Source organism: Lutra lutra, chromosome 3, assembly GCF_902655055.1.
Source record: "Lutra lutra chromosome 3, mLutLut1.2, whole genome shotgun sequence".
NCBI lineage: Eukaryota > Metazoa > Chordata > Mammalia > Carnivora > Mustelidae > Lutra > Lutra lutra.
The window spans coordinates 91,600,109-91,617,736 of record NC_062280.1 but is presented as its reverse complement, the minus strand read 5'-3'; the positions used below and the strand labels follow the sequence as shown (position 1 = coordinate 91,617,736).

The following is a 17,628-nucleotide window of genomic DNA, read 5'->3' as shown; positions in this document are numbered from 1 at the left end:
TAAAATAATTGATAATATGTAAGAATTGGAAAATTATTTTTGACTTTGATTTTGAAAATCTTTAACTGACTGAACCACCCAGGCACCCCTCATTTTGAAAATCTTTATAAAATTGTTTAGAATTGTTAAAAATCTACACATAGACACACAATGATGATGTAGATGGACTTTCATATCAATGATCTGTCCTAAGACTACAGCTGCACAAAGAAAGATTTGCAAAATGTTTTAATATTTTAATACACTTCAAAATGTTTTAATATTTTAATACACTTCAAAACAAATATTTTGAAGACAAAGAAACAATAAATCAACCGTGATCCTGATTAAGATTTGCTTGTTAATATACTTTTCTTTAAGACTAACCAGTAAAGTCTGCTTTACAACATACTGAAATTCAATTCAAGAAAATACACTTTTCTCTAATTAAAATATGAAATTACTTTTTTTCCTGGAGCATTCTCATATCCATTGTGGTATATGAAGCCTTTGTAGCTGATGTACATTTCCCCAGAAAAGATTATGCTAGATTTGCAGATGTGCCATCTGAAAACTGCCAGAGTTTGAACTCTTGCTGCCTAAATTAGCACGTGAATGCTGGATCTTGTCACCAGGTGAACTCAGTGCACCATCTTTTCCAAAACAACCTGGATTGCAATGTATTTCCTGAAAAATTCCATGAAGGAGATTTTCCAAGACTCAAGTCCCCCAGTAATGGCATGAAAAATGATTTCTGTACCATACAGAGCACCTAAGGTGTTAACCTGAAGAACTTACTTGTGTTAATATGATCAGACTTGCTGCTCTTTGGGGCTGGTCTCTCACACTGTGTGCCTGACCAGTTGGTGGAGCATCTAGAAAAATTTAAAAGAAGAAGAAGAAGAAGAAGAGGAAGAAGAAGAAGAAGAATTAGTTCATAACAAAACTCACAAATCTGCTAAGTAGTAACTTCAACCAGATGAAATGGAGAAGCAGCCACAGATTCATAAATATTAGGTAGATTTGTAAATATTAGTTTTGCTAATGTCCTGCGTATTGCCGGTATGCTGAGGGTAACTTCCACTGGACTTCACTTGTTGAAATACTTTTTCAAAATTTAGATTAATAGTAATTTTCCTTATCCTATGTTAAATCTTAAATTTAGCTGATTTTATAGCAAACCTGAAAACTTAATTAAGAACTGGGAATTAATTTAAGAAGTACTGAAAATTATAAGTAGCCATGATAAAAACTGACTTTGCCTGTTGAGCAAATACATCTTTATTAAGTTTCCGGGATTTTTTTTTTTCCCTTCTTGCTCTATGTCCAAAGTGTAATTAACCATCAAACAGCAAATGGTCTCTGTCTCAGTTCAAGCTGCAGAATTTTTACTCTTCTAAACACAGATAAGGAAATGCAGTCCATTCCCATTTGAAATCAGACTTCTATTCCTATAGAATCAAGACAATGTGCCCAATTTTTAGTGGGAGAGGTTGTCTTCCCCATATAGGTACCATGACACTATGATGAAAAGTCTAGCAGAGGATGGAAATAAGAGATCTGATTAAAATCCTTTACTCAAACATAAATCACAGCCATATAATTAGCTGGATGCATCAAAATAAATGCTGGGATGGTTTTAGCTATGTTTAAATAATGCCCATTGGCTAAAACAAGATGCCTCTGTGCATCTGTCAGAGGAAATCCACAGAGAGACCATTTAATTGGCTTCAGTTCTTATTTCAAATGACTGTCAAATGCCACCATATTAAGAATAGTTGCACACAATGAAAGAACAGCTTCCAGACCATTCCAAGTAGATCTCTCTGGGCATGGTGGCCAAACTAAATAACTGCGATTTCAAGGTTTCTGCCAATTCTGTCATAGCCAATTCAGATAGCGGAAGCTGTTGTTGGAACTAGGTTCAATGATGGCATGTGAATTATTTGGGATATCCGTGAGAATGGTATTGGCTGTCCTAAAACATGGGCAAAATCTCATAAAGTCATCATGACTGAAGAACTCAAATCATGAAACAAAAATTTGTTTCATTAAAGTATATATTAATGTCAGCATAATTTACAATAATGTTATAATTCAAGGATAGAGCTATTTGATTAATAATGATATTATAAAAATATGAGTATGAATTATGGTTTAAATGAAAATTAATATATTATTAGTTCAACATTTATGCATCATCTTACCTTTTTGTTTAGATTCTTTATAAAAAACTTACATACATACTTCCTATTCACATTTACTATATACCATAATGCAATAAATCACTAAAGTAGATAAATAAATCTTAAGGCCAGGTCAATAACTCTGTCTACATTCCTGAAATGAAGTAATGGAATGAGCATATTTTCACATAATTATAATAAATGGGACAATGGATAAAATCATTGATTTAAAAAAATAATTTTTTTCTTCAGTTGCGGTTTTGCAGATGAATGATCTAGAAAATTGTTCCAATTCTTTACAGTTTCTAATTCTTTTTTTTTTTAAAGATTTTATTTATTTATTTGACAGAGAGAGATCACAAGTAGACGGAGAGGCAGGCAGAGAGAGAGAGAGAGAGAGGGAAGCAGGCTTCTTGCTGAGCAGAGAGCCCGATGTGGGACTCGATCCCAGGACCCCGAGATCATGACCTGAGCCGAAGGCAGCGGCTTAACCCACTGAGCCACCCAGGCGCCCCTACAGTTTCTAATTCTTGACACAATTCACCGATAATTCCAAATAAAGTATTTAGGATAATTGTGTATATATGTCATTGGAGTGAATTCTGATCATTGCAAAATTCTTTTTGTTTTATGTAGCTTTACATTTATCAAGATTTCCTAAGGATATTTTATATATTCCAATGGGGGAAAAACAATACTGACTTTTAAATAATTTTATTATAGTGCTTATGTATACAAGGTTATTTTTGTGTAGGCATATTGCATTACTGATTAAAGTATAAAAAGTGGCTCTTTACATTACCTCCCTTGATAACCAAACCAAACCAAACAAACAAACAAACAAACAAACAAACAAAAAAACACCTAAATCAGGGCTCATGTTAAGAGAAATGACCTGAGATACATTTTGTGATGTTATTACTAGAGGTAAGAACCTCAGGGCTCATCATTACACTGAGATGCTGAGAAGTCCAAAAATGAAATTGCTCAGAGATGGGAGGATTAAATGCTAATTGACGAGATTGTGTTCTGACATGAACATCATGTATTTTAAGTACTTTAGGAAGTTATGAAAAATATGGCTTTAGAACTCCAAAAGAATAAAGAGAGATTTTTAAACAAAGAAGATAAGGATAATGTAATTCTTAATTCCAAACTCTGGAATTATTTAGGTAGGACAGGTGGTATTTGTTAACAGTACTGATTTTCTATTTTATCCATAGCTTGGAACCTAGTATTTATGATGGATAAAAGAAATCACTTGCTCATGGTAATAAAGCCCTTCTCTTTTAAACTGTGGAACCACATTTAAATTCCTAATCTTCAGGGAATATTTTACTTATTACATACTGGAAATAACTCTCAAAGACTGTGTGGGAAAAATTATTATTTTTAATAGTTATACATCTTAATCAGCTGATGATCACCTTGCAATTTTCCCTATACTCCTTATAAAACAATTATTTTATGGCCAAAGATAAAATATATTCCACTGTTCCATATTTGTTACAGTTTTTAAAAATAATCTCTTTTGAGATATTAAATCAAATAGAAATCATTATTCTTGTTGCCTACCTTACAAAATGACTACTTAAGGCATTTGCTGCTCTGTGAGTTGTTCTTCTTCCAGTGGTTGATTTAAGACCAGGTATTTTTACCATCTTTATAGAAATTCATAAATCTTCATACCCTGAGTCAACTACAGTGATCAAAGCCATTAATGGCAGAGCATTTATCAATAAGAATGTCTGAAGATCATCAAAATTTCCTGTCCAGTTCCTCACTGAATCATTTGCATTATCATGCTGACTATAGTATCTGGCATCTGTCTCTTTTTCATTATTCCTCAAGCAAAATCCATAGTCCATGCCCTGGTCATTTTAATCTGTACTGTTGCAATCCAGTGCTCCCTGCCAGTCATCCTCAGACAGCCATTGGGGCAGAGGGAGAGAATATCCAAGCAGACTCTTGCTGAGTGCAGAACCCAGCTCGAGGCTCTATCTCATGAGTCATGATATCATGGCCTGAGTAGAAACCAAAAGTTGGATGCTTAACTGACTGAGTTAACCAGCACCCCCCCCCATTTTTTATTTCTTACCAGAACACCTCTATGTCATTCCTTTTACACTTATTCTATAGGCTATTTTTCACTATCCTTAACCTTAAGACAACAAAATTCCCTGTTTTCTTATATGTTTATCTCTATGACAGTTTGAATTATTTAACTTTTTAAACACTTTGGTGAATTTTAACGAAGTATTGTTGGAACGTGGATACAGAGAGAGAGAAAGAGGTAGAAAGAGACTTATTTATTTAAGCTATCTTTCATCCTTTTTTTACATCATCATATAAATATATTGTTCTGGGCAGGGTTTTGTTGTTATTGTTATCTTTTTTTTTTCCCCCCATCGTGATATATCTACTGTTAAATGCCCATCCTCTATTTCTCCCATCCTCCCACGCACCTCCTCTCTGGTAGTCATCAGTTCGTTCTCTATAGTTAAGAGACTGTTTCTTGGTTTGTGTGTATCTCTCTCTTTTCTCCTTTGCTCATCTGTTTTGTTTCTTAAATCACACACATGAGTGAGATCATATGGTATCTGCCTTTCTCTAATTGACTTATTTCACTTAGCTTTATACCCTCAATGTTGTTCCAAATGGCAAGATTCCATTCTTTTTTGATGGCTCCTCGCAGTTTCTTGAAGTCAGTAGCTGCCTGGTAAAGCTTTATAGATTTCACACTAATTTTGACTTCTTCCCTTCTCTCTAAGGCTACTGACCTTAAAAAGAATGATTATTTAGTGCTGCATTTTTTTTCCTAGTTTTCTTCTTCTACTTACATGATAGTTATATGTATAAAAGTCTTAAATATATTTTATGATATTTCATTTATGTTCTACAGAAGTATGATTATCAAACTGAAAAAAGTTGCTAAAACTGAAATTCTCGAGTCCCATATACCAGAGATTTTCATTAAACAGTTTGAAGTCTGGGTCAGAAATCTTTCTTTTCTTTTCTTTTTTTTTTTTAAAGATTTTATTTATTTATTTGACAGATGGAGATCACACAGAAACAGGCAGAAAGAGAGGAGGAAGCAGGCTCCCTGCTGAGCAGAGAGCCCGATGCGGGGCTGGATCCCAGGACACTGGGATCATGACCTGAGCCGAAGGCAGAGGCTTTAACCCACTGAGGCACCAAGGTGCCCCTGGGTCAGAAATCTTTAACAAAGTGATTCTGATGCAAGTAATTCATAAATCACACTTCAAGAAATATTTGAGACAAATTATTATTATAGTCCCACAGACTTTGTTCTTATATCAAATATTATTTGATTATTTATTTTTTTAATTTTTAGGATGAAAATAATAATATTCATGCCCAGAATGATTGTTCAAAAGATTAAATTATATTGGCAGAAGTTCTTTACATAGTACTAGAAAGCTGGCTAGTTTTTTAATTTAGGTAACTAATTCTCATCTGAATGTTACTATATGAAATATGTAGTTAGTTGATTTACTGTGCCCTTTAAAAGTTTGTGAAATTATTTTATAATTAGTATATACTCTGTTTCAATTGTAATATTCTATAGCACAAAGGAATACCTTTGTGTAAAGGCAATAGTATAGCAGATATTACTAGGAAGACTAGTAAAAATTTTAAACTGTCTAAAATAATGCTAGCTCTGAATTAGCACAGATTGAGAATTGAACTATCAGATACAGAACACTAAAGATGTATTAAAATCTGAGATACTGCCTTTCACCATGTAACAAGTATCAACTTACATGGACCACAAATGTCATTTTGTAGAAATGCCTAGAGTCACTTGCTTTGGGAGAACTTCAAAATAAAATAATGTGATTAATATCCAATCCCTCTTTTCATCAAATTTAAAGGTCATGGGACTCTTCTGACCAAAGTAAGATTCAAAGGTGAACCTTAAAGCGATTTGGAATTGAATTTCTCCTCTTCTTTATATGTGCTAGGCTGCCCTTATTAACCATGAAGACGGAGACATTTAGAAGGAAAAAGAAAGTCTCACGGGGGGGAAAAAGGCACAAAGGGATTAAGGAAACCTTAGAAAACTCGTGCATAGTGTCATCCATCCCTTTGTGCTCCACGAAATTCAATAAAAAATGAAAAATATTACATTTTGTGCACCAGATTTATATATTAGTACTTCCATATTTATGTAAAGAAAATTAAAAAAAATAAAAGTCAGCAAAATATTTTTTCCAATTAATTGGGCAAATTTTAGTCTTTCAGTGTTGACCTCATGACTATTTTTGCATGGTGTTCCTAACTTTGAATCTCTATACTCTTACAGTACCTTTTTGTGCCCTTTTCTTTGCAGACAGTAGTATTGCAAAATGTTATATAGACAGTTATCTAGATATTTATTCACTTGTTTGTTAATTTTATCATAAAACACTTTTTTGAAAACACTAATCTTTTATTGTTTCACAACTTTCTGAGCTAAAATTATTTCATATATTCATAATGATTCATATTTTTTATAACATGTCCCCAAAATTTCCTACCCTAACTTTAATGGGAAATTTTGCATAAGGTCCAATTAACATTTGCTAACTTTGTGCCAGATCTTAGGATAAATACATTCATATGAAAAATACTCTTATTCAATTCTATAATAATCTAGGAGTTGGAATTATTCACTGTGTGAAATGAGGAAGTGCTTGTTCAAATAATTTGCCAGAAAAAAATAGCTAATAAGTGGTAGAAATAAAACGTGGTGTTATTATTTCTTATTGTTTTCCACGACAATGCCTTGATCCCTCTAACTCAATGCAGGAGTAGGAAGAAATGCCTTTCTTTAGTCCTTCATATCCAGGAGAGTACTAGTCCCTCAACAGGAAACTCAAAATGTTTCCTGAACAAAGGGAAATAACATATTTTTTTAAGTAGTAAAATTGTAGGAATTACCATATTGGCTCAGACCTGTGGTCAGTAATGATTAACATTATGTCTCCAGCAGTAACAATGAGGAACATATTATTAAAAAGTGTTTACATCCTTCTTGATATCAATTTCACATTTTTATTTTGGTTCCAAAATATTGTAAATGTGTCTAATATACCTTTAAAGATCCATTATCTATAAATTCATCTATATTATTACTCAGTACAGGTTTGAATTTCCAAAACTATTCACTCTATTTTTCACTTATTGGTTTTTTTTTTTTTTTAAGATTTCTTATTTATTTATTGTCAGAGAGAGAGCAGGCAGAGTCACACGCAGAGGCAGAGAGAGAAGCAGGCTACCTGCTGGACAAGGAGCCCAATGCTGGACTCAATCCCAGGACCCCGGGATCATGACCCGAGCGGAAGGCAGCAACTTAACCGACTGAGCCACCCAGGCGTCCCTGTTTGGTATTTTTTACATATGATTTTGTACTACAATTTCTATTTATGCAATACTAGTCTCAATCGAAATTTAACTGTTACTTCTTACATGGCAACAGCTAGGGATTACTGTGTTTTATTTTCTTCAGAAAGCTTAAGGTAGAAGCTTGAATTTAGTTGGTTTTTATAAGTATACTCTATTCTACTCTATAAGAACATATTATAATAATAGTTTGAAAACACTACATTAAATCATTGTGTTATTTACACTGATAAAATTAGTAAGACAAAACTAATCTTACTTTAATAGTAAGAGAATTGGGGCAGAAAGAGTTTTGGTTTCTCAGAATTGTTAAAGTGATAAAGTAAAAAAAAAAATGGATATTAAACTCTGACCCACAATTATTTTAGGAAAAGTAAAAATTAATAAGAAATTGAAGAGGTGGCCATGAAAGAAATAAAATTAACAGAATGGATTATTTAACATGATTTATTTTAAGAAGTAAGGAAGACTATAAAGGAAAAGATGAAATCTAGTTTGCCAAGTAATTACCCATAAAAGGAAGTTTGCTAAGATTGGGTGGTTTAAGTTAGAAATGTTTAAACATAAAATTCTGCACAGGCCACTTGAGCAGAAATGGCTACCAAAGTGTGAAATGATGACTGAATAAACACTAAAAAAAAAAAAAGAAAAGAAAAGTAATCCCTAATAATGGAAAATTTTTATCATCTACATACTCTCTAGAAATACTCTCCAGAAAATTTTATTGAGCAGATCAAAAAAGCATGAGGTGTTTTTTTTTAGAGTGGATAGACAATTTCTACTTCACTGAATACATTACATGCACCAAATAAAAACTAAAAGGAATAATTATAAAATTAGTATTAAGTAATATGGTAGATGTAACTGAAGACATAAAAGCAGAGGTTAGAAACAGTGGTTACAATGCTATAGCTAAAGGTGAGAGGAAAAACAATGCATGCTGTAATATCAGCAGAGAGCTCTCTGTACACATTGCTCAGTTCAAAGGCCAAATCCCACAACTGTCTTAAAAAGACAGCAAACCATGGCGGGCAGAATTCTCTTAGTGCCATGAACACAAAGTAACTACTTTGCCAGAATTTTCTATTAAAAACAAAACAAACAAACAAACAAACAAACAACCTCACGAAGGCCCTTCCTAATTCTTAGGGCTTCTGTGGTACAGGATGTGAAATCTTAAATTATTATGAGGGTGTCTGGCATATCCAACTGCACCTATTAAGTATTGTTCAAGACAAATTAATCCCATGCAAATCTGGGGCAATGGGAGGAAGATCAGAAAGTGTTATCACAACGTGTTGAGTATGTGAATATCTTTAAGTCCAATATAACTTTAATTCTCTAAAAAATATTTAATTTAGTTTCTATTGCAGTGCTCATGAGCTGAGATATTGATGTTAGTCATGCTGATTTATAACCTAAATCCCTGAAATATGATTCTGACATAAAAATGGACTTGTGCTTTCTGGTGCTTCAGCATATTCTTTGTTCTACTTACAAGATTACCTTATATCTACCAAAAGTTATCACCAAAACTTCCCACCAACCATTTGTTGTTAGGTGACCTTGTATTAGTATCTTGTATTAGTGTAGATACCAACTTCCCAATTACAGCCTTTCAGGCTTCCTTAAAATCTAGGACCTGAACTTTCAAAAGATTTTTTTTTTACATTTAATTGTTTTAAAACAAAAGGAGTAATTAAAAAAAGAAATATGAGATAGATTAATTGCTAAAGTCAAGCTTCAGTATGATTATCAAATTTGTGTATGCTATATAAAAGTTAATTAGTCATATAACAGTCACCAGATTTGTTCAACATTTATAGGAGCATGGTGCAGATAGAAATATAGGAAGTTTTAGAACAAAAGATGCCCATTAACACACATTTCTTTCCTAATCCAAGTGTTAGATTACTTTTCTGACTCAAGGTGAGAAGGTTTATGCAAGCAATGGGCTAAAAATTGATTCAGGAAGTAGAGAAAAATGTCTTCAATAAATCTAAAATGCTACACAGTATTATGGTAGTATTTTTCACTATGGATAATACTGCCATTTGGGGGTAGTTCTAAATATTTTTATGCATTTGATCAACATGTAATCATAAATAGGGTACCTTCTATTTTTTGTTCTCTATATACGCATTCATGAATATCTAAGTATGCATTTGCCCATAATTATGCTAGACTGTGATTAACTTAAGGTGGAGATTATTACTCATCTTTGTATTCTCTCATTTCTTGAGACATCTTGGCACATAGTCAATGTGTATATCCGGTTAATCAATATTTGCCATCTGACAAAATGAATGAATGAACTCATGAGTCATGGAGGATGCATGGTTGAACACATACAAATACACACATATAGAGATATATGTGCCGTACTCATTCTATGAAGAATATACAGCACCATTCGTAAGAATATGCTTTCAGCTGGTTACCAATCAGCCATTTCTCACTGAAAGTAATACTGATCCACCACGGGAAACACTTTATATGTAAGAACCACAATAATAGGCAAATATTTTCTTCCTTCTTTCTTTTTGCTTCCTTCTTTCCGCACTTCCCCCTTTCATTTATTAATTCTTCCCTCCATAAACTCAGGTGATCACATTCTAGCAACTTGGGCATGTAAAATTTTTGCTTATTCAATGATATAAATTGTGTAATAATTCAGTTCTTGTCTCAGGATACAGACAATAAATAAATGTTTTTCCTTCTATGACAAAAATTATAAAAGTGTTTGATGAATACTTTGGCATGGAAACCAGTTATTGGTATTAAATTAAATGTAATTTAATTCAATCAATTAATTTAAACTGTTGTCTGAAACTAAAATGTATGCTGGGACACAAACAGCATGGGTAAATTTGGGAATCAGACAGACCTCTATTGTAATCTAGTCTCCCCTCCTCACAAAAAGGATGTATCCTTCGGCAATTCATCCATTTCAGTTTTTAGTTTATAAAAACGGAGAGAGTGAGTGAGCGATACTTCCTGCTTTGCCACACATTGTCTGCAGATACAGTCTCGTATGACGTTACCTTTGTTTTCCTCTTAAATCCACTTCCTTTTTTACTTTATATGCTACCTTTCTATTTTTTATGTTTTCCATTTACTGCCTCAAAAGATTTTTCCTTTTTCACTTCTTTTTTTGGGGGTGGGGGGAGGAGGTAAATTGATAATTATAGAAGCTAAAAAAAAAACAAAGATAAAAACAAAAACCTTCCCTGGGAGATTAAATGACATAATGTTGTATATAAAATTTATATACAATATAAATTGTATCATCATTCAAATGATGATATTATGAATATTAAATTATTAAATTTAAAGACTGTATATATCATGCCAATATCTATATAATTGTAATTTCTTATTTGTAATGCTCACTGGAAGAAGTATTAGCTTAAGGCTTTAAACTCCTTTAACATAATGACTTCTTTCTGTTACTAACTTACTATGAAATAGGAGAAAGAACGTATTTTCTTGAATAATGATAGTATGAAGAATCTTTATTTTTTTACCCTTAAATCAGTGTTGCTAGTTAAACTGTATGTGCCTGATCCTTTTCTTGTAAGTGTATAAAATTAGTTTGGGATCAGGTACTAGGTCGAAGGCTGACTGATACAGTTTTTTGACTTGTTCCAGCATGGAGTATGAGCAAGAAATAAATCTCTGTAGTTAAAAGCATCTGAAATTATGATTATTTTCTATAACAATAAAATCTAGGGAAAGCAGTCTAAATAGAGAGGAAAAAATTTAAATTGTTAAAGAGGTAGCATTAACAAATGAAAATATTATGTAGTTATATTGTGCTTGGTTTCTTTGTTTATTCTGATTTGTTGATTATATGAAGTCACATATATGATTATATGTCTCCAAATCAAGGGAAGATAATGTGACAACATCAAAGCTTTATAACAATAGCCACCCCATATATGTAACTCTGTAATAAATGTTCTCTGTTAAGCAGTGCCACTATACTCTCAAAGCAAAAGCTGGACTTAAAATTTGCACAGAAAGATGTGATATCTGTATTGCGTGTTTTCCCCTCAGCACGACTAGCATGTGAAAGTCAGGATGAGCTACAGCTTGTTACCTGGGATCATAAAGGATAGATATTGATGTCACAGCTTCTCTTTGCCTTTACTACTCCAAAAGACAAGCACATCTCATATTTTCTGCTTTGAAAATATGCCAAGGGGCAGGAAAGCAAATAAGGAACGTGCAATGACCTGACTCTTGAAATGGGGACAATACAGGCCACTAAAGTTGAATTGCTTAATACCCCTGCTGAAAAGTTGTGATCTGTTTGAAATCACTCATGACAAGTTCTTTGGGCTCTTCTCAAATATTCTCCATGGGGCCACAAGGTCGCTGGTCCACATGCAGTAGTGCTGCTCAGCTTGACAGCAAGACTGGGGAAGAGCAAACAGTGCAGTCTCCTTTCTGCAAGGCCAGTATTTTGAGAAACTAAGGCCTTAATTAGCTGGAATGTAGAGAAGTAGAGAATAATTCCTATCTTTCAAATCTGTGACAGAAACAGAACTCATTCATTATCCTCTTCCCACAAGTCCAGACAAAGGCTTCTGTAGTACCTGTACATTTCCTTATGTGTTTCTCTCACCCTAAGAACTTAGAAAATAATGCTGAACTTTTAATAAAATAATTAGATTGGAACAATCACAAAACCAAAGAAAATGACAAAAGGCCTAATGCAGATCTTTCTCTTAATGAATGTCCCTTTGGTATTTATATATTTGTTTTGCATCCTTCTGCATTTAAAACCTGTTTTACAAATGTTTAGAAAGTGACTTCCTCTGTGTGTTTTCTAAGGCAAATTAGGGCACACCTACTGTCTTTTTTTTTTTTTTAAGATTTTATTTATTTATTTGACAGAGAGAGAGATAGATCACAAGTAGGCAGAGAGGCAGGCAGAGAGAGCAGAGGAAGCAGGCACCCTGCCAAGCGGAGAGCCCAATGTGGGACTCAATCCCAGGACCCTGAGATCATGACCTGAGCCAAAGGCAGAGGCTTAACCCACTGAGCCAAGCAGGTGCCCCCTACTGTCCTTTTTTTCTCAATAGGACTGGAGCTAGGTTTTACTTAATGTAATTCCCCTCCTACTAACTCTCCTTGGACTACTCCTCTTTTCTTTATGCCACATATCACCTCATTTTCAATAACAAGCACTTAAAAAAACAAACCAAACCAAAACAAACAAACGAACAAAAATACCTGCACTTTATTTTTCATCTTCAGACTCCTAGAAGCCCAAATTATACCAGGTTCTGATCATTTATGTCTGGTGTATTACATCGGTTTTAAGATTTTCCTTTTTAGGGGCATCTGGGTGGCTCAGTGGTTTAAAGCCTCTGCTTTCAGCTCAGGTCATGATCCCAGGGTTCTGGAATCAAGCCCCGCATCGGGCTCTCTGCTCAGCAGGGAGCCTGCTTTCCTTCCTCTCTCTCTGCCTGCCTCTCTGCCTACTTGTGATTTCTGTCAAATAAATTAAAAAATAATAATAATAATAAAATAATAAAAACATATTTTCCTTTTTAATTTTTTTTAAAGTTTATGTTGAAGAACAATACTCTATGTTCTTTATATATATTATATTTATTAATCCTTAGAACAATTTTAGAAAGTGCATGCTATGAGCATTTCCATATTAAGATGACAAAGGAACCAAAGGAGAAAAAACTAAGCAAGCAAAACAGACTGCAATCCCCAAGATAAGATGTCCTCTATCACTTGGTTCTTGTGCACCTTGTTTACCACAAACCACTTTTAAAAAGCCATTTTTAATTTCCTTTTCATTACAAACTGGGATTCATTTTTTAAATCTCTTTTTTTCCATCTTGTTTTGACCAAATGGAGAATTGTTCTTGTTACGGGCAAAAAGAAATAATATATATTATAAGAAATGTCTTGGAGTTTTGCCATGGCTTCTTGTTCCGGCAGAGCACTACGTCATCAAGACCTTTCTGAAACATTCAGATGATCATGATACTCCGTATTTCAAACATTGTCAGTGTTCCCCTATTGCTAATGGAATGGATTTCAATTTCTAGCTAGCCATTCTATGTTCCTCAGAATTATTTTACTGTGTAATATTATTGTTCAATGCTCCTTTATAAGCATAATTTACTTGCCCAGCTACAATCCCCAGAGCCCCTGCCATATTCCTTCTTCCCTTAATGTCTTCCCTCAAATAGACTCAGAGTCCCTCGAGGGCAGGGGCTATATACACCTGACTTTCCTCTTCTTCCCTGTCCATTTTTGGTAGAGATTTCCAGACTAAAAACAATAAACATCAAAAGGCAAGGAGAAGAGAGAACAAAAACAAATAAAATTATGTTCTTCAATAAGTTAAGATGGCTAATTAAGCTTATTTAGTTTTTATAGAGAACCATTTAACCTGAGTTTCAGAGCATTCAGGAAACACCCCAGGGTAGCATTAGATGGAAATTATGATAAAATCAATCACTTTTCTATTTTTTCTGACTCTTAACCCTCTTAAATTTTTGAAAATTTAATAACAAAGTAAGAGTGGTATTACTATGATGATAGTAATATCACAGGCTGTCAGATCTCACAGTACAAAAAGGCACCAGGATACTATTTTTTAGCAACATTAGCTAAGAACATACTACATGCAGAATGTATACTAGCTATAGGGGCAAAATAGATAACTCATACACAACTTCTTACTTGAAAGAATTTACAAACTACCAGAGAGAAACAGACATATAAATTTAAAGGGGCCATGGAGTGTACAACAGGCAGCATTCCCAGGCCAATTTCATAGAAATATGTTCCATGTCCAAAGGCCACACAAAGATGAGAGGTCAATTCCATCCATAAAATATGGAATGTCAGAGAGGAGTATGAGCAATGTAAGCGCACAGATATTCTCATACACACATGATCAAAGAAAGGAGATAATTTCATGGAAAACCATTTTTCCTAAAAAAAAAAGATGAACGAAAAACAGATACCCATATAAATCTAACAAAACCAAAAAGAAAAAAAGGAAAAAGTATTAGATTGGGGGAAAATTCTCATAGTATGTTATTTTTAGCTTTTGTTTGAAATGAAGAAGTAAAACATAAAAACTAACATTGTCATCTTGTTTTGACCAAATGGAGAATTGTTCTTGTTATGGGCAAAAAGAAATAATATATATTATAAGAAATGTCTTGGAGTTTTGCCATTTTGAAAACAGTCATTGCCTGAATTGATATGATTTCAGAAGCAATGCACTATTAGAGATCTTTTTGGTTCTCCCTTTTCAGACGACACAAATATTTTTAAAAACTGCCTTTTCTCTTCTCTTCTTGGAAAAGAATACAAATTACACAGATTACTATTTTAAAAAAGTAAATATCACCCAAATTCAACCAATAATAGACAACCATTTGCCTTTAAGCTATGCAAGTCAAATATTATTGTGTTTGTTCACCGATAAACCCTTTAGTGCCTAGGATGTTGTCTGGTTTATAGTAGGTGCCCAATAAATGGTTGTTGATGAATGGGTATAGGAAGAGAAGACTGACAGTATATTTGTTCTCTAAAAGGGTAAAATATGAACCAATCAAGGGTCAGACACCTGGGATTCTAGTATGAACAGATTTTCTATTATTCTTAATATTGCTGCTAATGGAAATTTAGTCTTTTCGGTGTCTTCATATGTATCTTAGAAGGATTTGGGAGAGAATTTGTATCTGTGGTTGTGACTCCAACACAATTTTAAACCTGATTGCAAACAACAACAACAAAAATCAGATTGGACTCAGATTTAAATATATTGTGCCATATAGACTTAATATAAGTGAACACTTAGTCCAAACATCACTTTATAGACAAGGGAAATGTAACACAAAGAGTCATTAGTCAATTTCTCAAAAATCATAGCTAGTTTCATTCATAAAGTCTATACTTTTGGACCCAATATTTCCACTTCTGGGTGTTAATCCTAGAAAACTATTGAGAACGTACAAAGATAGTTGCATACATGTTTTTATCCTTGGAAAAAAGTTAACAAAAGAACACAACACAAAAACAAAACCACATACCTAATAACTGAATGATACATGGTTGATTAAATAAAACAGGAAAAATGCAGACAATGGAACACTGGACAACAATTAAGAATAAAAGCATCTAATTACATATGTTGACATGGAATGCTGTTCAGAATGCTACAAACATGATTTTATTATTGGAAGATGAAATGTACTCTAAATATTGCTGGGAGACAATGCTGGAAATAAGTCTATGTTTTAAAGATAGTTAAATCCAATATAAATAAAAGTCTGGCCCTAATAAGATATTTTACAAGTAGGAATACACTATTAACTTGATACTGAGTTGAGTAGTTCTTCACAGTATTAATAGTTTCTAACCCTTATAACAAAAATTAAAAGCAGTCCAAATACTGTCAAAATACATGCATCAGATTTTTTTTTAATTTTGGTTTTAACATAATGTGATGTACTTACTTTAAAAAATATCAAAATTTTTATCAAATAAGCATAAAAAATTCCTAGATTTTGTGTTTGTCTAGGCTTTTCTGTGGAGTTTTCTTTTCCCTCCACATATAGTAATAAGAGAAAATGGCCATCAAGAGACGAAAGTGAAGGCTTTCAAAGAACAAATCTATTCCTTAAATTGAAGGATACAGTAATAAAATTTCTATATGGAAAAAAAAATCTGTCTCCTTCATAGATCTGAATACTTTATAGACTTTCCAAATGTGTATAAGCTCTGCACATTCAAATAGATTTCCACTCTATGAAAAAAAGAAATGTACTACCAACAAACAAAAGCAAGCACTATATCTTAGCTCTTAAATCAATTTTTTATTTCCTGTAAGGCTTTTAGATAAACTAGTACATACTATCTTTTCATTAAAGATACATGGCCTCTACCAATTGAAATCTGAGGCTGAAATCCATGTTTCCAAAAAGCTCCCCTTATAAGGAAAATCAACCACTAGAAAGATATCCCAAGGGCTTAATATTCCCCTGTCATATAGAGCTTTCAAAACATCTCCCTTAATGGCCATCCAATGGCAAAATCCAATAAACCAAAATTTATAATTTTTATCCCCCTTAAACTATCTAGAGTTGATCTATATTCTTTTCTTTTTTCTTTTCTTTCTTTTCAAATTCTTTTACACTCTCTACTCCTTTGACTTGGAGGAATCTACTCTTGGACAATTTCCCCCCAATTTTAATTTTTTCTCATTTGCTTCTGCTGATTCCTTTGTAACACAGAATCAAACAGTGGTATTTCCTAGATCCTTAATCCTCTACTTTTCTTTCTGTAAACCCACTCTTGTGTCGTGGCATAACATATACTTCATCAATTGACCCCAACATCTCTCTCTCTTCTTCTCTCTTCCCAGTTTGCCATGTAGGCTATGTTCTGTTCTCAACAACATATTCAGACCTATTCTGAATATTCAACATTATTCAGAACTATTCTCTTCCTCTTTCAAGAAGGGTTTTTAGTCATTTCCCATCTATATAAATACTACACTTTTTTTTTTCAAAATACTATGAAAATATCACTTCATCTATAAAATTTTTCTCTCCCCAATAAGTAATCACTAATTGATCTCCATTGAGATATTTTCCTATAATACTTTGGTTACATTTCTTTGTTTGTTTGTTTTAAATTTTTTATTTAACTTCCAGTTAGATAATGTATAGTGTAATACTGGTTTCAGAAGTAGAATTTAGTGATTAATCACTTACATATAACACCCAGTCCTCATTACAAATGCCTTCCTTAACACACATCACCCACTTAACAATTGTCAAATGGAATTTTAAGGTTTTTAAATCCATTCATCTACCAAGATAAATTTTAAATTCTTCAAAGGAAAATCCACATTGGAGTTAGTAGAGTGTAAAGAAAGTAGTACAGAGTAAGAGTTACAACTGGGGCATGAACTTCAGAACCAAGCAAGTATCATCGGAGTCTCAGGTATCCTTAGCTTCCTAGTATGTAACTTCAGAGTTATCATCTGTGAAATGGGGATAAT

The 17,628-nt window shown here is 33.2% G+C and overlaps 1 protein-coding gene across 1 annotated transcript in view; it reads right to left on the bottom strand.

Annotated features, from left to right (window-relative positions):
* Nucleotides 1-17,628, bottom strand: part of LRP1B (LDL receptor related protein 1B) — a 1,982,574-nt gene that overhangs the window by 15,238 nt on the left and 1,949,708 nt on the right. The window contains 1 exon segment of the mRNA XM_047722477.1: nucleotides 778-854. Within this exon segment, the coding sequence (XP_047578433.1) occupies nucleotides 778-854 (77 nt within the window).